At 58.4% G+C, this 20274-nt stretch overlaps 2 protein-coding genes across 4 annotated transcripts; both read left to right on the plus strand.

Moving 5' to 3' along the window:
* PRX (periaxin) lies at positions 1-10488 on the plus strand. 3 transcript variants are annotated; one of them, XM_089902824.1, is made up of 6 exons: positions 1-156; positions 261-359; positions 487-612; positions 2705-2861; positions 5864-6060; positions 6667-10488. In XM_089902824.1, exons 1-6 carry the CDS (start codon positions 91-93, stop codon positions 10288-10290), a joined length of 4269 nt encoding a protein of 1422 aa, XP_089758950.1. In that variant the 5' UTR covers positions 1-90; the 3' UTR covers positions 10291-10488. The 3 variants fall into 3 exon arrangements, with proteins under 3 accessions (XP_089758950.1, XP_022441337.3, XP_022441339.3); XM_022585629.3 differs by lacking the exons at positions 1-156; positions 261-359; positions 487-612 and having other exon boundaries at positions 847-2861; XM_022585631.3 differs by lacking the exons at positions 1-156; positions 261-359; positions 487-612; positions 5864-6060 and having other exon boundaries at positions 2754-2861.
* A 2495-nt stretch (positions 10489-12983) lies between these two features.
* HIPK4 (homeodomain interacting protein kinase 4) lies at positions 12984-20105 on the plus strand. Its single transcript, XM_022585643.3, has 4 exons — positions 12984-13670; positions 17061-17417; positions 18324-19154; positions 19694-20105. The coding sequence occupies exons 1-4, from the start codon at positions 13206-13208 to the stop codon at positions 19871-19873; spliced, it is 1833 nt and encodes a 610-aa protein (XP_022441351.1). The 5' UTR covers positions 12984-13205; the 3' UTR covers positions 19874-20105.
* Positions 20106-20274: the final 169 nt, after the last annotated feature.

Consider the following 20274-nt stretch of genomic DNA (forward strand, 5'->3'; position numbering starts at 1 on the left):
ACCTCCAGGGAATTCCTGCGGATAGAGTACTGACAGAGTGTGGGAAGGCTCAGACACTCAGGAAGCAATCAGTGGGGTTAGCTGATAGTAATGCTCACGTTATTCTTCTTAGAGCCCCGGACCCAGGAGGCCCAAGGAGCTGGAGGTGACCCTGAGGTGAGCACTGGCTGGTGCCACATGCCCCTCCCTGCCCCTCCCTCGCCTGTCTGGAGCCTCATGACCTGGTCTCTCCCTGGCAGGCAGCGAGACCCCAGAGGAAGGGCGCGAGACCCCAGAGGAAGGGCGCGAGTCCCGCAGACGACTGTGCACCACCCCAGGCTGGGCTCCTGTTAGGAGGGGGCGCTTGTTCCCAGGCAGCGGTAAGAGGACAGCTGGGATGGGGGGGGCCCTTCTTCCCTTCTCATACCCACCTTGACCTCTCCCTTTAAGCCCAGCCTTCTCCTCTTATCCTCTCCTGGCCTCAAGCCTCCATCCCTGCCCCTGCAGGCTCAGAGGCAGCTGCTCCATGCAGAACTGAAACTGGTCCTGCAGCAGAAGGGAGAGAGGAAGCAGGAGCCTGGGGCCCAGGTGACTCCCAGCAGCGCCATGGAGGCCAGGAGCCAGAGTGCTGAGGTGAGCGCCCAACACATCCTGCAAGGGGGACTTGTGGGGCCTTGGTGGGAGGCATGGACTAGGGTAGCAAGGAGACACTTCCTGGCTTCTCTGTGCCTCAGTCTCCCCATCTGTGAAATGGAGATAGCTGCAGGGCCTATTTTATGGGTCACTGTGAAGGAAAAAAAAATTAACATTTGTAATGTGCTTAACACAGTACCTGGCACAGACTAAGATTCAAAGAAGCTAATTCATTGAGCATAATGGAATTATATTAACAATAATAAGCTTAAAAAAATAGAGTAGAAACCCTTCATCAGAAGAGGCAGGATGGCGTAGGGGTTAAAGACATGGGCTTTGGACCCATGGGCTTACATCCCAACCCCATCACTTCAGCTGTACAGTCCTGAACAGATGACCTGAACTTTCTAAACCTCAGTTTCCCCATCGGTGAAACGGGGCAATGGTCCCCACCTCTGAGGGTGCTGAGGGCTCACACTTGTGTCATTTGCCCAGGGCCTGGTACCTAGGAAGCCCCCTCGAATGTTAACGGCTTTCACTGTTATGGAGACAGGGCACTAGCACTGACTGCATCCCATTGGATGCCAGGCACAAAGTGGGTCTCCTTTTACAGGAGTCAAGCTGAGGATGAGGGGTGGCAGGCAGGGAGTAAAGTGCACGGAGGCCACTGCCTACAGGACGGCCTATGGGCTCTGAGGTCACAGACCTGAGGTTGAGGCCCCACCGCTTAACTTGCTGTGTGGCATTAGGCAGTCACTTCACTTCTCTGGACCTTTGTGTCCTACTCAGTGACTGCCCAAGCCGCGGGGAGGATGAAAGGAGATGCCACACATAAAATGCTTAGCCCAGGGCCTAAGGGTGGTGGTGATGGTCATGCTTTTCCCTGCTGCCTCTACCACAACTCTTCCTACCCCTTCTCACCATGCTCCACCCAGCTCTCCAGTCCCAGGGCCACTGCTGTGGAGCATCTGGCCAGACCTGCTTTCCCCTCTCCAAGCCCTGGGCTCAACCCCAGTCTGTACCAGACTCAATGCACTACCCACTACAGCAACCCCTCACACGTCTGTTGCGTCAGGTCTCAGCTCACAGTCAGAGACTCCTTCCAGTACACCCATGTTACCCAACTTTACAGTAGGGAAATGGGTCCAGAGAGGGCAAAGTCCCCCCCCCACCAGCCCAAGACACACAGCAGATTGGGTTCCTGGATGGTTGTGGAACTGAGTCCTTTCACTGTTTCTTCTGGGAAGCCCGGGTGCGGATCCCACAGTGCACTGCTGGGCCAGGGCCAGGTCAGCACCATTTACAGTAAATACCAGGAATACCACGTCTGCCAGCCCACCGCTCATTACCCACGCACCCTTCTTCACTGGATTCCCTCTCCAATGGGCGTTATGCAGGGCTTGGGGTCATAGAGTCCACAATGGGGCACAGTCACACACAAGCCTTCAACGAGGCCAGTCCCACCGGCACCCCTCCATACCGCACCATTAAGGGTCGGCCCTTTCTTCGGGACCCCATCCTCCATCCCACCCCTGTTCTGCTGTTATTAAAGCCCCTCCCCATAGTTCAAGCCCGTCCACAGACTATGGGTCCCCTCCGCACCTCCACGGTTACGCTGTAGCCGCACCCATCTATCTTTCGCCGCTCCTCTCAGGCAACCGTCCTCTATCCGCAAATGCTCCAACCCTAGCCCCGCCCCTAACTGGCCACGCCCCTCGGGGGCACAGCCCCGCCCTCATGTCAGGCCCGCCTCTCAGTCGCAACTCAGGTTCCCTCTGGCCTCCCCACCCCGCCCCTCCTCTATAACACCGCCCCGCGCCCCGCCTCTCCCGATAGCGGTCTTTGGGGCTCCACCAGGCCTGTGAGCTTCGAGAGCCGTTGAACCCTTTCGCGGGGTGTCACTGAGCGAGCGGCCCTCGTGCTCACTTAAAGGGGAGATGCTGGAGAGGGTGGGCCCGCACAACCTGCCTGAGCCCCGCCGAGGCGCCTGTGCCCTGAGGACCCGGTTAAGAGCCGCTTTTAAGCTCAATGGCGGGCTCTGGGCGAAGTCCCGCCCTAGCGCCCCATGGCGACCCCTCGCCGCCCTCCGCAGGAGCTGAGGCGGGCGGAGTTGGTGGAGATCATCGTGGAGACGGAGGCGCAGACCGGGGTCAGTGGCATCAACGTAGCCGGCGGCGGCAAGGAGGGAATCTTCGTCCGCGAGCTGCGTGAGGACTCACCTGCGGCCAGGAGCCTCAGCCTACAGGAAGGTGAGTGGGGCGGGGGCATGGGGCGGAGCTTTCCTGCGGGGGCGGGGTTGGGAAGCTGCCCTGGGTACCGGGACCAGGAGGCGGGGTTAAGGGCTAGGGGCGGGGCTTTGTGTTACCTATCGGCTTTGCGGTTGATCCGAGCAGGAGCTCTGGAGGTTCATTGTCTCGGTTCGACTCCCAGATGTGCAGTTTACTGTCTTGTAATCTTTCTGTGCCTCGGTTTTTACACCTCTAAAATGGGACTAATTCTAGTACTTATCTCATAGGGTTATTATGTGGATTAAATGTTTGAAAACACAGCAAGTAGCTAAGTGGCACTTAGTGGTAAGCACTAAGTAAGTGCTAGTTATTGTTTTGTTGTTGAGGCTGAAGAAAAGAGGCGGAGTTAACAACTTGGAGGGGGTGGGGAGGGGAGCTTAGTAAGGGATATTTTAGGTAACATGGCTGAGGCTGATGCGATTTATTCATGCAACAACTATTTACTAAGTGCCTTCTATTTCCAGATATTATTCTGGGTGCTTGGGCTACTGAAGGGAACAAAACAGATAACACTCTCTGCACTTATGGAGCTTACGTTCTAGTAAGGAGAGACATATTTAAGCAAAATATGTAAAATACACAGTAAATTAGAAGGCAATATATGCTTACGGATGCCAGGACGGAAGCTGCATTTTAAATAATTAATTAATTAACTAATTAATTAATGGCTGCGTTGGGTCTTCATTGCTGCTCCCGGGCTTTCTCTAGTTGCGGCGATTGGGGCTGCTGTTTGTAATGGTGGGCGGGCTTCTCATTGCAGTGGCTTCTCTTGTTGCGGAGCACAGGCTCTAGGCACGTGGGCTTCAGTAGTTGTGGCACGTGGGCTCAGTAGTTGTGGCTCACGGACTCTAGAGCGCAGGCTCAGTAGTTGTGGCGCACGGGCTTAGTTGCTCTGCAGCATGTGGGATCTTCCCGGACCAGGGCTCGAACCCGTGTCCCCTGCATTGGCAGGCGGATTCTTAACCACTGTGCCACCGGGGAAGTCCCAGAAGCTGCATTTTTAAATAGGGTGAGCCAGGAAGAGCAGAAAGGCCTGAAGAAGGTAAGGGAATGAGCTATGTGGCCATCTGGAGGAGACTTCCAGGCAGAGAGAACAGCCAGTGCAAATGCCCCAAGATGGGAGCATGCCTGGCTTGTTGGAGGAACAGCAAGGAAGCCAGGGTGGATGGAGTGGAGTTAGTGAAGAGTAGAGTAAGAGATGGGGCCAGAGAGGTAAGAGAAAGGGTAGTTTTTAGAGGGCTTTATAGGCCATGGGGAAGACTTTGACTTTTAATCTGGAAGGTTTGTGAGTGAAGAAAGAACATGAATTGACTGTGTTGAAATGCTGTGTTAGCGGTAGACTGGGGGTGGTGGGGGGCAGGATGGGGAGCAGGAAAAGAGGCTACTGTGATTTTCCAGGTAAGAGATTGGTGATGCTTGGGGCCAAAAGAGTGTTATTGGAGATGAAGAGAAGGGTTTGGATTCTGGATATCATTTGGGTCTCAAGCAGGGGTTCAAGCAGATGAAGTCTGGGACTTGACCTTTGGACTGAACTACACAGAGGTCACTGCATAGCATCTTGAGAGGAGCAGTTCAAGGCTCTGGGAAGCGGGTGTCAAAAGTGTAATCAGAGAGGTGGAAATAATGCAGCTAGACAACTCAATGAATTTTGCCATCAAGGCGAAGCGCCTTCAGGACTGGATATGGGGTGGGTTGGAAAGAGAGGGATCAAGGATGTGTCCAGGGATTCTTGACCTGAGAATGGAGTTGGTAGTCCCACAAATGGGGAACACTGGGGCTGGAGCTTGTTTGCAGGAAAACCAGGAATATAATTTGGATGTGTCAGATGAGAGGTGGATCCCAAGGTGGAGATATGGAGGGATAGTTGGATATTTGAGTCTAGGATGGAGTGGGGGAGTGCTGGGCTGGAGAGATACACTTGGGAGTCAGCATATTTATGCTCTTCAAACTCCTGAATCTGGATGAGCTTCCCAAAGGGATGAGTGTAGCATGTAGATGGACCAGAGTAGAGGTCCAAGGCCTGAGCTCTGGGACTGTGTGTCTTTAAGAGGTCTGGGAGATGGGGAGGAACCATCCCAGGAGGCTGAGAAGGAACCTCGAGGGAGGTTCCAGAAGGTGTGGCACCCTGGAAGCCAAGCCAAGCAAGTAGATGAAGGAGAGGAGAGTGAAGCTGCGTCTCAAGCAGGAGTTCAAGCAGATGAAGTCTGGGACTTGACCGTTGGACTTAACTACACAGAGGTCACTGCATGGGACCTTGAGAGGAGCAGTTCAAGGCTCTGGGAGGGGGGATGTAAAAAGTGTAATTGGAGAACTGGAAATAATGCAGCTAGACAACTCAATGAATCTTGCCATCAAGCTGAACAGGTAAATGGGGCAGGAGCTCCAGAAGGAGTGAGGTCAAGACAGCCTTTCTTATGGGAGAAAGAATGGTATGTTGTGTGCTGATGGGAATAATGTAGACGAGAAGGACAAATTGATAACGTGGGGAGAGAGGGGAGAATTGCTGGAGTGTGTCCCTGAAAAGGTGGTGGAGGGATTGACCAGAGCTAGGAGTGGGGATGGTTTATCAAATTGATAACGTGGGGAGAGAGTGGAGAAAATCGCCACAGGATCAGAGGGTTGAATAATGGGGCGGGAGCTTCTGGAAGTTCTCTTCTGATTCAAAGTTAGTGTCCGAAGTGTGAGGATGGGGGAGGGGAGTAGAAAGGGGAGGGGTGTGACCTGAATGGGCTTGGATTAGCTCATTGAGGGAGACGGGGCTAAGGCCGAGGCCGTGGCTTTGTCCTTAAGTGTCAGAACCTCAAACCAGGAGGAACTTTGCGTCCCAATCTTGTGCTCGGGTATAGGCGGGGCCAAAAATTTGGGAGGCGCCTCGCTGCACAGGCTCCAGAGAAGTGGGCGGAACCAGGCCTGGGCGGAGCCGAGAGATGCCCACGCCCCGCCCACCTCCACCTGGCCTGCAGGGGACCAGCTGCTGAGCGCCCGAGTGTTCTTCGAGAACTTCAAGTACGAGGACGCACTACGCCTGCTGCAATGCGCCGAGCCTTACAAGGTCTCCTTCTGCCTGAAGCGCACTGTGCCCACCGGGGACCTGGCGCTGCGGCCTGGGACCGTGGCCGGCTACGAGATCAAGGGCCCGCGGGCCAAGGTGGCCAAGCTGGTACGCGTGCTTAGCCCGGTTGCGGCCCTGGACTGCCCCAGCGATCCGGTCTCTGCGCCTTGAGCCCCACTGCCCCACACTGGTGGGCCAGCCTTGCCCTCTGTCTTGTCACTAACCCAGCGCTAATCCCATCCACTGCCTCCTGTTCTCTGCCCCTAAACTCCTCCCTGGGGAGGGGGACCCACCCATCCCAAACCAGGACCCTCACCCACCTCGTCAGGCGTCCTGAACCAGAGAGGCCAGGTTCAAGCCTGAGGGCAGCTCATTTACTGCTGAGTGACCCTTGACAGCTTTCTTTCCCTCCTTGGGCCTCAGTTTCTCCATCTCTAGAGTGAGGGTTTGGGGGAAAATCCTGGAGGAGGAGCCAGAAGTCTTGGGTCACAGTTTCTACACTCCTGTTGATTCACTGTAGGATTCTAAATAAAGTCTTCGCCTTCTGGGGCAGTAAGGGTGCAGTGACAGGCAGGAAGTGGGGATGGTGTTCTGGGGACAAGATGCTCAATCCAGCACATCCCCAGCCTGGTAAAATAACCACGTGGGGCTCCCCCCGTCCACCCCAGGCCTCCCACTGTCCCACCGCCTCCTGCCTCTCTCCTCTCTCCCCAGAACATCCAGAGTCTGTCCCCTGTGAAGAAGAAGAAGATGGTGGTGCCCGGGGCCCTGGGGGTCCCTGCAGACCTGGCCCCTGTTGACGTCGAATTCTCCTTTCCCAAGTTCTCCCGTCTGCGTCGAGGCCTCAAAGCCGAGGCTGTCAAAGGTCCTGTCCCAGCTGCCCCCACCCGCCGGCGCCTCCAGCTGCCTCGGCTACGTGTCCGAGAAGTGGCCGAAGAGGCCCAGGTAGCCCGACTGGCCGCTGCAGCTCCTCCCCCCAGGAAGGCCAAAGCAGAGGCCGAGGGGGCTGCAGGAGCCCGATTCACAGCTCCCCAGGTGGAGCTGGTTGGGCCTCGGCTGCCGGGTGCTGCGGTGGGTGTCCCCCAGGTCGCAGCCCCCAAGGGGGAGGTGGCCCCTGCAGCAGAGGTAGTCAGCGGCTTTGCCCTCCACTTGCCAACCCTTGGGCTGGGAGCCCCAGCTGCACCTGCTGTGGAGCCTGCGGCTGGAGGGATCCAGGTCCCACAAGTGGAGCTGCCCACCTTGCCCTCGCTACCCACTCTGCCCACGCTTCCCTGCCTGGAGACCCGGGAAGGGGCTGCGGCAGTGACGGTGCCCACCCTGGACGTGGCAGCGCCTACAGTGGAGGTGGACCTGGCCTTGCCTGGTGCAGAGGTGGAAGCCCGAGTAGAGGCACCTGAGGTGGCCCTGAAGATGCCCCGCCTCAGTTTCCCCCGCTTTGGGGCTCGAGCAAAAGAAGTTGCCGAGGCCAAGGTGGCCAAGGGCAGCCCTGAGGCCAGGGTGAAGGGGCCCAAACTTCGAATGCCCACCTTTGGGCTTTCTCTCCTGGAGCCCCGGCCCGCTGCCCCTGAAGCCGTTGAGAGCAAGCTGAAGCTGCCCACCATCAAGATGCCCTCCTTTGGCATCGGGGTCTCGCCGCCTGAGGTCAAGGAGACCAAGGGGCCTGAGGTGAAGCTCCCCAAGGCCCCAGACGTCAAGCTCCCCAAAATGCCCGAGGCAGCCCTTCCAGATGTGCGACTCCCAGAGGTGGAGCTCCCCAAAGTGTCAGAGATGAAACTCCCAAAGGTGCCGGAGATGGCTGTGCCAGAGGTGAGGCTTCCAGAGGTGCAGCTGCCGAAAGTCCCTGAGGTGAAACTCCCAAAGGTGCCTGAGATGGCCGTGCCAGAAGTGCAGCTCCCGAAAGTTCCAGAGCTGAAGCTGCCAAAGGTACCCGAGATGAAATGCCCCGAAATGAAACTCCCGAAGGTGCCCGAGATGGCTGTGCCAGAGGTGCGACTCCCAGAGGTACAGCTGCCAAAAGTCTCGGAGATAAAACTCCCCAAGTTGCCCGAGATGGTCGTGCCGGACGTGCACCTCCCGGAAGTGCAGCTGCCAAAGGTACCCGAGATGAAATGCCCCGAGATGAAGCTCCCGAAGGTGCCCGAGATGGCCGTGCCAGAGGTGCGACTCCCAGAGGTGCAGCTGCCAAAAGTCTCGGAGATAAAACTCCCCAAGTTGCCCGAGATAGTCGTGCCGGACGTGCACCTCCCGGAAGTGCAGCTGCCAAAGGTGTCGGAGATGCGGCTGCCGGAAGTGCAGGCGCCAAAGGTCCCGGATGTGCATCTGCCGAAGGCACCTGAGGTGAAGCTGCTCAAGGCTCCAGAGGTGCAGCTAAAAGCTGCCAGGGCAGAGGAAGCAGAGGGGGTGGAATCTGGGTTCAAGATATCCAAGATGACCATGTCCAAGCTAGGGAGGGCAGAGTCCCCATCTCGAGGCAAGCCAGATGAGGCTGGTGCTGAGGTCTTGGGGAAGCTGGGGACACTTCCCTGTCTGAAGCCAGAGATGGGCAGCGAGGCTCGTGTGGGTGTTCCCCCTCTCACACTGCCCTCAGTAGAACTAGACCTGCCCGGGGCCTTCGGCCTGGAGGGGCAGGTCCCAGCAGCCCACATGGGCAAGGTGGAGCAGTCAGAAGCCCCTGGGGTGGTAGCAGGGGTCGGGGAAATGGCATTCTGGTTGCCCTCCGTTGAGATTGTCACGCCGCAGCTGCCCACAGTGGAGGTTGAGGAAGGGCAAGTAGAGGTGACGGAGGTGAAAGTCAAGCCTTCCTCCAAGTTCTCCCTGCCCAAGTTTGGACTCTCGGGGCCAAAGGTGACCAAGGCAGAGGCTGAGGGGGCTGGACGAGCCGCCAAGCTAAAGGTGTCCAAGTTTGCCATCTCACTCCCCAAGGCTCGGGTGGGCACCGAGGCGGAGGCCAGAGGGACGGGGGAGGCAGGCCTGCTGCCCGCCCTCGATCTGTCCATCCCACAGCTCAGCCTGGATTCCCATCTGCCCACAGGCAAGGCGGAGGTGGCAGGGACTGATGCCAAGCTCAAGGGGCCCAGGTTCAGCCTGCCCAAGTTTGGGGTCAGAGGCCGGGACAGCGAGGCAGGAGAACTAGTGCCAGGGGCGACTGAGTTGGAGGGCAAGAGCAGGGGTTGGGATGCGAGGGTGAAGATGCCCAAGCTGAAGATGCCCTCCTTTGGGCTGGCTCGAGGGAAGGAAGCAGAAATCCAGGGGGGGCGAGTCAGCCCCGGGGAAAAGCCAGAGTCCACGGCTGTGCAGCTTAAGATCCCTGAGGTGGAATTGGTTACTCTGGGGGCCCAGGAGGAAGGGCAAATGTCCGCAACCAGGCAGGTGGGCACTGAGGGCCAGGATGGGGGGCCAAGGGTGCCGCTCTGCATCTCCCTGCCCCAGGTGGAGCTGCCCAGCTTTGGGGAGGCTGACCTGGGTGCCACCCCCGGGCAGCAGGCCAAGAATGCACCTCCTCCAGCAGAGGGCACACCAGGCTATAGGATCCAGGTGCCTCAGGTGACCTTGTCTCTACCTGGAGCCCAGGTGGTGGGTGGTGAGCTGCTCGAGGGTGAGGGTGTCTTCAAGATGCCCGCTGTGACAGTGCCCCAGCTTGAGCTGGACGTGGGGCTGAGCCGAGAGGGGCAGGCGGGTGAGGCAGCCACAGGTGAGGGCGGGCTGAGGCAGAAGATGCCCACGCTGGGGGCTAGAGATGCGGTGGGGGGTGAGGGGCCTAGGGACCAGCCCCCAGGGGCCGAGTGCACCTTCCACCTCCCGCTGCCTGACGTGGAGCTCTCCCCGCCCGCTGTGGGCAGCCATGCTGAATACCAGGTGTCTGAGGGCGAGGGGGATGCCGGACACAAGCTCAAGGTGCGGCTGCCCCGGTTCAGCCTGGCACGGGCCAAGGAGGGGGTTGAGGAGTCCGAGAAGGCCAAGAACCCCAAACTCAGGCTGCCCCGCGTGGGCTTCAGCCAGAGCGAGGCGGCCAGTGGGGAAGGCTCCCCCAGCCCCGAGGACGAGGAAGAGGAGGGCTGCGGGGAAGGGGCCTCCGGGCGCCGGGGCCGCGTCCGAGTCCGCTTGCCCCGTGTGGGCCTGACTACCCCCTCCAAGGCCCCTCGGGGGCAGGAGGGCGAGGCGGCCCCCAAGTCACCTGGAGGGGAGAAGTCACCCAAGTTCCGCTTCCCCCGGGTGTCCCTAAGCCCCAAGGCCCAGGAGGAAGGTGGATTCCGGGTCCGGCTGCCCAACGTGGGGTTTTCGGAGACGGGGCCTCCAGGCCCCATGAGGATGGAGGGGGCTCAGGCTGCCGTCATCTGAAACCCCTCAGCAGAGGGAGACTCCCCTCCCGTCTTCCCATCCCCCCTCCTCGTTTTGTGTGTGAGATAACTAGCACTAACCCTCAGAGGGCTGGGAGGCGGGCGACTGACCGGGTCAGGGCCGGGGAGTCCATGCCTGACCCTTTGGCAGGAGTGCCCGTATCTTGCCAAGCCATGTGAATAAAATAATCCAGAGGTAGCTTTGTGTCAGGTCTCCTCTGTGTGTGTGTTTGTTGGGGGGTGGGGCGCGGGTGCAGAGAAAGGAGTCCCTTGAGGATGGCCTGAAAGGATGCTTTGTGCAGTGAGACAGGCCACCCCTGGTCTGAGGAGACTCTGGGAGGCCTTGGGGTGGGCCTGGTGGGAGGGGGCTGTCCTAGCCCTTCAGAATTCCCAGGGCCCTCTGAGCTGGGGAAGTTCCCCAGCAGAACCCAGCTGCGGGACCCCTCTGCGGGAAACTCTGTCTGTGCTGCGGGACCCACTCCTGCCAGGACAACCCCAGGGCCTCCACCCCAGGCACCCGGCTGCCCTCTTAGGACTAAGTCCCAGGGTCCTCAGCCCCTACTGGGGCTGGACCTCAGCCTCCAGGGACCCATCTCCACTCAGGATCCAAGTCCCTAAGCCCCCTCCAGGGTCCCCAGGCTCCCCCATTTCTCTCTGAGATGCCCTAGACAAGCTGTCTAGTCCCGAATCTCCCCCTGATGCCACTATAGCCACTCCTCCACTCTCTTCACATCTCCGCCCTCCCATTCTAGAGGAAGAAGGGCTATAGATCAGTGCCCTTGAGTTGTCCCAAACTCCCCACTTGGCTTCCTTCAAGCCGACCCCGCCTTGGGTCACTCACTACCCATCACATGCTTCCTCTTCATGCGCACCAAACGTGGCAGGAGTTACCTACGTTCCTGGTGCGCACCCCCTGCCCAGGCCCCCAGCATTTGGGGTTTTCCTCCTCTCAGTGGCCTGTCTGTGGCCACGCTCAGGGCCTCTTCTGTCTTCTGAGACTTCTCAGGGCTCCTTCCTCCTTCCTGAGCGCTCTCTTCTCTCTCTCTCTCCCGCACTCCTCCTCTCTCTCCTCCTGTCCCTTGGGCCCTCAGGGCTCCTCCCAGGCCCTCATCCATCCCCACACCCTCCCTGGGCCATGTCGCCCTCCCCTCGGTTTCCACTCCTCACCTCTGTGCTGATAATTCCCCAAATCTCTCCTGGGTCCACTCGGGCCTCCAGTGCACGTCTGCATCTCTGCACACCCCCCTGACGTCTCCTGGACACTAGGAGGTTGTGTCCAGTGGTTCAGAGCTTGGCTCGAGAGCCAGACTGCTCAAGGTCAAAACCTGCCTCTGGCACCCACCTGGGTGACCTTAGGCATTAAAAAAATTTCTTTTGGCCTCTACTTTCTTTTCCATAAAATAGAGGTATTGAGATGTATATTGTAAGGATCAGATAAGGCTTCTAAAGCACTCAGAACAGGGAATTCCCTGGTGGTGGTCCAGGGATTAGGACTCTGTGCTCTCACTGCTAAGGGCCTGGATTCAATCCTGGTCTGGGAACTAAGATTCCAACAAGCCGCATGGCCAAAATAAATAAATAAAAATTAAAAAAAAAACAAACCGGGCTTCCCTGGTGGCGCAGTGGTTGAGAGTCCGCCTGCCGATGCAGGGGACGCGGGTGTGTGCCCCGGTCCCGGGAAGATCCCACATGCCGCGGAGCGGCTGGGCCCATGAGCCGTGGCCGCTGAGCCTGCGCGTCCGGAGCCTGTGCTCCGCAACGGGAGAGGCCACAACAGTGAGAGGCCCGCGTACCGCAAAAAAAAACAAAAACAAAAACCCAACAACACTCAATACCCTTTTAAACGTTTTAATGTTAAATTTCCTAACGCCCTCTCTGCCAAACTGCTCCCGGTCCATGTCCCATCCCTCTCAGGGCCAGAGCCCTGCACGGCTCCCTCCTTCCCCCCAACCTGGCCTCCTGTGTGTCTCATCCATTTGCCTCTTCCCCCGCCTCCCCAACCTTCCCACCTGGGCCCTGCTGCAGGCTGGGGCCCTCCACTCTTGCCCCCTCCAATCCACTCTTCTTCACACAGTAGCTTTCTGATACTCAGATCTGACCCTGGGGAGTTTCCTGGTGGCCTAATGGTTAGGATTCGGCTCTGTCACTGCTGTGGCCCGGGTTCGATCCCTGGTCGGGGAACTGAGAAACTGCAAGCCGCGTGGCGCAGCTAAAATTTAAATAAATAAATAAATAAATATCTGAACCTGCCCTTCCTTGTTCAAAGTCCTTCCGTGGCTCCCCAGTTCCCTCAGGACAAAGTCCAGACTCCTTAGCCTGGCATTCAAGACCCTTTGCAACATGGCCCCCCTGTAGCCACGCCTCCCCAGGGCAGCCACAGGCAGGGGCAGCTGTTTTCTGAACACAGACGCACACACAAATCCCCTAGCTCGGGAAGCCTGCCGTTCCTCACCTCTGTTTAGGAATGTCCCATTCCTCTATGCCTGAGGCCCACGATCAGACTCCCCTCTCCGTCGACCCTTCTCCTGTCCAGCCCCTCTAGGGTTCCGCCACTGGACGGGGGAGGGGGCATTACCTGCCATCCCACCCCCCCATTCCAGCCAGGGGCTCAGGTCTCCAACAACAGAACCAGAGCCACTTAGCAACGCTGGAACCCATTCAGGGGGGCTTGGGGCCCCTCATCCCAAGCCAGGAGGTCTTCGGGGTAGGGGTGCACCCCCTGGCAGACTTGCTCTGTGGCCCAGGTGTCTGGGGGTTGTCAGGGAGGTGGGGGTGAACCTCGCAGGGCGAGGCACGAGTGCGGTTCTCTTTCCCCCACTGGGGAGGCCTCGGGGCCAGTGTTGGGGCAGGAGGCCTCGGAAGCAGAGCCCGTGGGGCGGAGGTGGCGGCAGGGCAGTGTCTGGTGGCAGAGGAACCATGGCCACCATCCAGTCGGAGACTGACTGCTATGACATCATCGAGGTGCTGGGCAAGGGCACCTTCGGGGAGGTGGCCAAGGGCTGGCGGCGAAGCACGGGCGAGATGGTGGCCATCAAGATCCTGAAGAATGATGCTTACCGCAACCGTATCATCAAGAACGAGCTGAAGCTGCTGCGTTGCATGAGGGGCCTGGACCCGGAGGAGGCCCACGTCATCCGCTTCCTCGAGTTCTTCCACGACGCCCTCAAGTTCTACCTGGTCTTTGAACTGCTGGAGCAAAACCTTTTCGAATTCCAGAAGGAGAACAACTTTGAGCCCCTCCCTGCCCGCCACATCCGCACGGTCACCCTGCAGGTGCTCAGAGCCCTGGCCCGGCTCAAGGAGCTAGCCATCATCCACGCCGACCTCAAGCCTGAGAACATCATGCTGGTGGACCAGACTCGCTGCCCCTTCAGGGTCAAGGTGAGCGTGGCCATCCAGCCCTGGACGCTCTCCTGAGGCTGAGGTTCCCCTTGTCCCACCTCCCAACCCTGAGGTCTCTCCCTCCCTGGCCATGATGGCTCTCCCCACCTCCTGGCTCTGAAATCCCCGTCTCCCCACCCCAATTCTGACATCCTCTCCCGCTCAGCCCTGAGGTCCCCCCTTCCTTGTTCAATTCTTAGCTCAGCTCCTCTGGCCCAGTCCTGTCCCTGTGGGGCTGACATTCTAGTTGAGGAGATAGAGTCGCCAAGGTAAACGAGTAAAATATGGTAGGGCTTCCCTGGTGCAGTGGTTGACAGTCTGCCTGCCGATGCAGGGGACATGGGTTCGTGTCCCGGTCCGGGAAGATCCCACATGCCGCAGAGCATCTAGGCCCGTGAGCCATGGCCGCTGAGCCTGTGCGCCCGGAGCCTGTGCTCCGCAATGGGAGAGGCCACAACAGTGAGAGGCCCGCGTACCGCAAAAAAAAAAAAAAAAAATGGTATATGAGTGAGAAGGAGACAAGATAAAGTAGGGAGGAGGAGGAGGTGGGGTGGTGATGAGTAAAACTTTAGACTCTGTGGTCAGGGAGGCCTCCCTGAGAAGGTCACATTTGAGAGAAGTCATGAAGGAGGGAGGGAGCTGTGTCGACATCTGGGAGAAAGAATCAGTGCAAAGGCCCTGAGGTAGGAGTGGACCAAGTATATGTATTTGAGGAGCACTGAGGAAGCCAGTGTGGCTGAAACGGAGTGACTGAGGGGAAGAGGGAGGAAATAAGATCAGGAAGGTGATGGGACCTGGTCGTACAGGGCCTTGTGGGCCACAGAGGGGACTTGGGCTTTATTCTGTATAAGGTGGAGCCATAGGAGGATCCTGGGCAGAGGAGGGCTGTGATTGGACGCAGGTGTTCACAGGCTCCCTCTGGCTGCAGTGGGGGGAAAGACTGAGGGGACAGGAGCAGGAAGACAGTGCGCGGTGACCGCCCCAGTCCAGGTCGGGGATGGGGGTGGGTTTGGGGTAGATCTTTTTTTTTTTCTTTTTTTTTTTGGCCACAAGGCGAGGCTTGCGGGATCTTAGTTCCCTGACCAGAGATTGAACCTTGGCCCCGGCAGTGAAAGTGCTGAGTCCTAACCACTGGACCGCCAGGGGATTCCCTCAGGGTAGATTTTAAAACAGGACTTGCTGGTAAATCTTATGTGAAGTGTGAGAGAGGAAGAGAGGGCTTGAGGGAGGATGAAAGCCTGTTGGCCTGAGCGACTGGAAGGATGGCATCAGCATCCTTCATCATGAGTTTGTTCACCAGCAAACATTTTCCGAATGCCCGCTCTGGGCCTGACCCTGTGCTGGGCACACAGGCACCTCCTCTGCGCTGTCACAGGTCCCTGGATTCCCCCACCCCGGCTCTGACCCTTCTGTCTGCTTATGGGTTTGTTTCTGTCTGGTGATGGTTCTGAACTAGGAGCATCGTGAGGGCGGAGCTAGGGGCATTTTGGTCACCACCGTGTCCCCGGCATCTCCCAGCACAGCGCCTTCATGGAGTCAGTGCTCAATGAATGTCAGAGACACAGGGAGATACAGAGACAGGAAAAGGCAGATCATTCTGTCCCAACAGATGGAGGGTTAGAGACCCAAGGAAGGAAGGTTTTCCACAAACATAGCAGGAGACAGACAGGACAGAGCTACAACACCTGGCCAGTGTTGGCACCCCTACCTCATCTGTGGAGTGAATGAATGAATCCCACGAATGTTGACTGAATGATCAGGGTCAGTCAAGCTCTCTGGGATTCAGGCCTCAGCCATCTGTGTTCAGAGTCCAGGTTAATAACCATTTCGTCATACTGCCTTCTGCAAATAGAAGGTGAGGGATAGCTGAATGAAAAGCAGAGAAACTCAGGGAGGGAAACTGAGGGAGGGACTAAGAGAGTCACAGAGATTCAGAGTGAAAAATGGCAGATCGCCCCAGAGGCATCGGGAGAGACAAGGGCTTTCAGTTGTTCACGATGTTAGTTCAACAGGTGTTCATCAAGCACCTGTATGAACCAGGGGCCCGTGTGGGGTGTTAACAATGCTTGATGGTGAAGACAGAAGAGGACCTGGGTGTCAGGGAGGTGTCCTTCTAGTTGGACGACCCAGAGATGGGGACAGAGAGACACACTGAGAGTTGAGGGACACAGACAAGTGACGAAGAGGCAAAGAAAGAAAAGAGAGAGATACCAACAAGAGTCAGAAAGAAAGAGAATGACAGGAACAAAAAGCCCATTCATTCATTCATTCATTCACTCTTTACTGAGCCCCTACTGCGTGCCAGGCACTGTTCTAGGGATTTAGGGATGCAGCAGTGAACAGACAAAATCCCTGCCCTTGTGGGACTGATATCCTAGTTGGGTAGAGAGACAATGAACTCCATACAAAAGTAAAAATATGTAGTACGTGAAATGGTGTTAAGAGCTATGGAGAAAAGCAGAGGGCTAGGGAGGTGGATAGGAAGGGAGGGGTGTGCTGTTTTTAATAGTGTGGTCAGCAGAGCCCTCCCTGAGAAGGTGACATTTGAGTAAAGACTTGAGGTGAGAGAGAGGAGCCATGTGGACATCCGGAGGAAGAGCATTCCAGGCAGAGGGAACAGCCAGTGCCAAGGCCCTGAACTGGGAATGTGTCCGGCTTGTTCAAGGAATAGCGAGAGGCTGGTGTGGTTGCAGCTGGGTGAGTGAGGGGGAAGGTGGGAGGAGGTGCGGGCAGAGAGGGGACCGGGCAGATTGTTGGAGCCTTGTGGGCCAGGGTGAAGACTTTGGCTTTTATCACAGGATGTGGTAAAGCCACAGGAAGATTCTGAGCAGGAGAGGGACGTGATCTGACTTAGGTGGTCACAGGGTCCCTCGGGCTGCATGTGAGAAGCAGACTGGAGGGAGAGGGAGGAACAGGGAGACCAGCAAGGAGGCCCTTACATTAGTCTAGCCAGGGGGAGGACAGGACTAGGGTGGGGCTGTGGCTGGGATGCAGAGTGGGCAGAACAGAAGGTGTTCTGCTGGGGCTGCCCTTCTTTGAGAAGGTGGACGTGTGGTCCCTGGGCTGCGTCATGGCTGAGCTGCACCTGGGCTGGCCCCTCTACCCAGCCAGCAAGATTTGCTGATGGACAAGGCATGGGGTGAGAGAGAAAGAGACAGGTCTCAACCCTCATGGACGTAAGTTCTAGTGGAGACAAACAGAGACAGAGAGACGAGTATGCAAACCAGAGACAAAGGCTGGAGGAGACAGATAGGGACGTAAACAAGAGATCAAGATTCACAGATGTAGCGACAGTCAGATGGCAGATGCAGAAAGACACTGGCAAGAGAGGCCGGGGAGGCTCAGATCGATCGGCTGTCCCGGCCCACTTGCCTCCCTCCCTCCACTCAGGTGATCGACTTCGGCTCGGCCAGCATATTCAGCGAGGTGCGCTACGTCAAGGGGCCGTATATCCAGTCTCGCTTCTACCGGGCCCCCGAGATTCTGCTGGGGCTGCCCTTCTGTGAGAAGGTGGACGTGTGGTCCCTGGGCTGCGTCATGGCTGAGCTGCACCTGGGCTGGCCCCTCTACCCAGGCAACAACGAGTACGACCAGGTGCGCTACATCTGTGAGACCCAGGGCCTGCCCAAGCCCCACGTGCTGCACGCCGCCTGTAAGGCCCACCACTTCTTCAAGCGCAACCCTCACCCCGACGCCACCAACCCCTGGCAGCTGAAGTCCTCGGCCGACTACCTGGCTGAGACCAAGGTAGGGGGGCAGGTGGGGTGAGGGCCGTCAGCGAGGCAGCTGCCGTATCAAGAAAAAAATCTAGGTTAGATCTCAGAGAGGACTGGAAACTTGAGGGCCAGCTGCGGGGGTTGTCACAGCCAGAGGGATCCGAGGGAGACCCCAGGTGGGACTGGAAGTCAGGGCAGCCTGTCTGCCACCTCTGTGACTGTGGTCATCAGACTTATGTGGCAAGAGTCTGGCTGAGACAGCAGAAAGGACTGGAAGTGTGGACCAGCCGTGGGAGCTGTCACAGCGAGAGAGGGGTCTGAGCGAGACCAAAGATGGGACCGAAAGCATATGGCAGATCCTCTGATAACTCCCGAGCTGGTCGTGGTTAAAGAATTTGGCAAGAATTGTCTGGGCTTGACTCCTCGGAGGCCTGAGGGCTGGGATCAGATGTGGGGATCAGCTGTGGCAGCAAGAGGGATCTGGATTTGATTCCAAGGAGCAGTAGAGGTTTAGGGCAGCCCTTCTGCTAGCTGCTGGTAGGGGCTGGACCCATGGCTCGAGGGAGGACTGGAGGGCTGGGGCAAGGTGTGAAACTTGGGTCAGTGAGACCCCTGGGTTAGACAAGAGGAGGACCAGAGATCACAGTCAGCTGTCCTTCCTGCAGCAGTAGGAGGGGTCTGGATTAGACTAGAGGGGTTCTGGTGTTAGTGAGCAGGTGTGGCCCCCCCAGATGCAAGGGAGCTCCAAGTCAGATCATGGGCAGAACTGGAAGTCCAGGTTCCTGTGGGTGGACTTCATAGCCACGAGAGAGCTCTGGGCCAGGCTGGAGGGCCCAATGGACGCTGGGGGGGTCACATGTGGGATCCACCGCAGAAGTACCTGGGGCCCAAGTCCTGGACTCGATGTCAACCCCTGCCCCACCCTGCGTCCCACCAGGTGCGCCCACTGGAGCGCCGCAAGTACATGCTCAAGTCACTGGACCAGATAGAGGTGGTGAATGGCGGCAGGGCAGTCCGTCGGCTGACCTTCCCCGACCGCGAGGCGCTGGCAGAGCACGCCGACCTCAAGAGCATGGTGGAGCTGATCAAACGCATGCTGACGTGGGAGTCGCACGAACGCATCAGCCCCAGCGCCGCCCTGCGCCACCCCTTCGTGTCCATGCAGCAGCTGCGCAGCGCCCATGAGACCACCCGCTACTACCAGCTCTCGCTGCACAGCTGCCGCCTCTCCCTGCAGGTGGAGGGCAAGACGCCTATGTCTGTCGTGGATGCCGCGGAAGACAGGCCCCCCTACTACGGTCTGGCCGAGGAGGAGGAGACCGTGGGTCTGGGCAGCGGGCCTTTGTTCCGGGAGGAGAAGGCACCGGTCGTGCAAAAGGCCATCGATCAGCTGGACGACTTGAGTCTGCAAGAGGCGGGGAGTGGGCTGTGGGGCGAGACCCGCACCGACGTCGTCCCCGACGTGCTGGCCCCGCTCAAGGCCGCTGCTGCCGGCCGCTGGGTGCCCGAGTCCGGCCCCGAGCCCATCCTGGCCTTCTACGGCAGCCGCCTGGCAGGCCACCACAAGGCCCGCAAGCCACCCACAGGCTCCAAGTCCAACTTCAGCAACCTCATCCGGCTGAGCCAGGCCTCGCCCGAGGAAGACGCCCCGTGCAGGGGCGGCGGCTGCGCGGAAGGAGAGCGGCGAGGGGCCTCTGCGGAGCTGCCTGCCATCCCGCAGTGGGACAGGGATGGGCCGGACATCAAGGACATGACCGTGGATGCTGAGGTGACCCAGGGGGCAGCTAGGATGCAGGTGGTTCTGGGATCAGGGCCTCCTCAGAGCTCTAGGATCGGGGCATAGTGAACCAACTTTGCCTCCCGTACATTTGCATGGCCCGCAGCTGGCTTAGGATCCAACACACACTACTAGCCCACCCTCAGGATGTGACAAGGCTCAGCAAACACTAATATACCCGTAGGATGCGATGAAACTCAGCAAACACTAACCCATATTAAGGCTGTGTAAAAACTCAGAACACAGTAATCCACATACGGGAAGTGATAGAGGCCATGGGACCGCTCAGCCCCCCCACCCCAGGAAGATGTGACAGAGCCTCAGCAAACACACCTTCAGGACACATTAAGGTCTCAACACACAGCATTTAAGCCTCCAAAATGGGATGAGGGTTCAGGATGTACAAAATCGTCCTCAGGAATTGACAAGGATGCAGCTGGGATCAGAAGGAGTCCATGAGGGGCAGCGTGGTTGTTCGGGGTGGGGTGGGGGGCGCTTCCTGGCTGATGCCCATCTCTTCTCCCCAACAGAGGCCAGGCCCTGAGTTCTTCGACCTCAGCAGCTGTCCTGGGGAATGGCTGGGTCAGCCAGACTGGACCCTGGAGGGCGTCGGGGGGCCACGGGCTCAGGGGCTCCCACCACGCCACACCCACCCGCATGGTCCACCCCGGGCCACCAGCTTTGTGCAGCACGTCGGTGGGCACCACTGATGGTGACTCCACCCCTGCCCATCACTGGGTGATGCGCTAGCGGGGCTGGCATCCCCTCCTCAGAGCTATCCCCTGAACCGACAAATTATCCTTACAGAAAGATAATTATCCAGAAATACCCCATTCCCCCCACCCCGCTCACGGTGCATGCCTGCCCACACACCCCGAACACAGGAGGGTTTTGGGGTCTGGCCCGTGGCCCCCTCGGCCAGAGGGACGCAGGAAGGGGGCTCACCCCACTGGCCCTGCTGCCTCTGTTTATTTCAATAAAGCATTGTTCAGCAGTACTGCCTCATGCCTGTCCTCCCTGCCTGAGGCCTGGACTGGCACGGGGGTGGGGTTCAGGGGGGCACCCAGGCCCTGCTCTCTAATGCTGCACCCAGTCAGCCATTGGCTCAGGC

This window comes from Delphinapterus leucas, chromosome 20, assembly GCF_059928025.1.
Source record: "Delphinapterus leucas isolate spDelLeu-1000000601 "Yukka" chromosome 20, BTC_Dleu_Yukka2, whole genome shotgun sequence".
Classification (NCBI taxonomy): domain Eukaryota; kingdom Metazoa; phylum Chordata; class Mammalia; order Artiodactyla; family Monodontidae; genus Delphinapterus; species Delphinapterus leucas.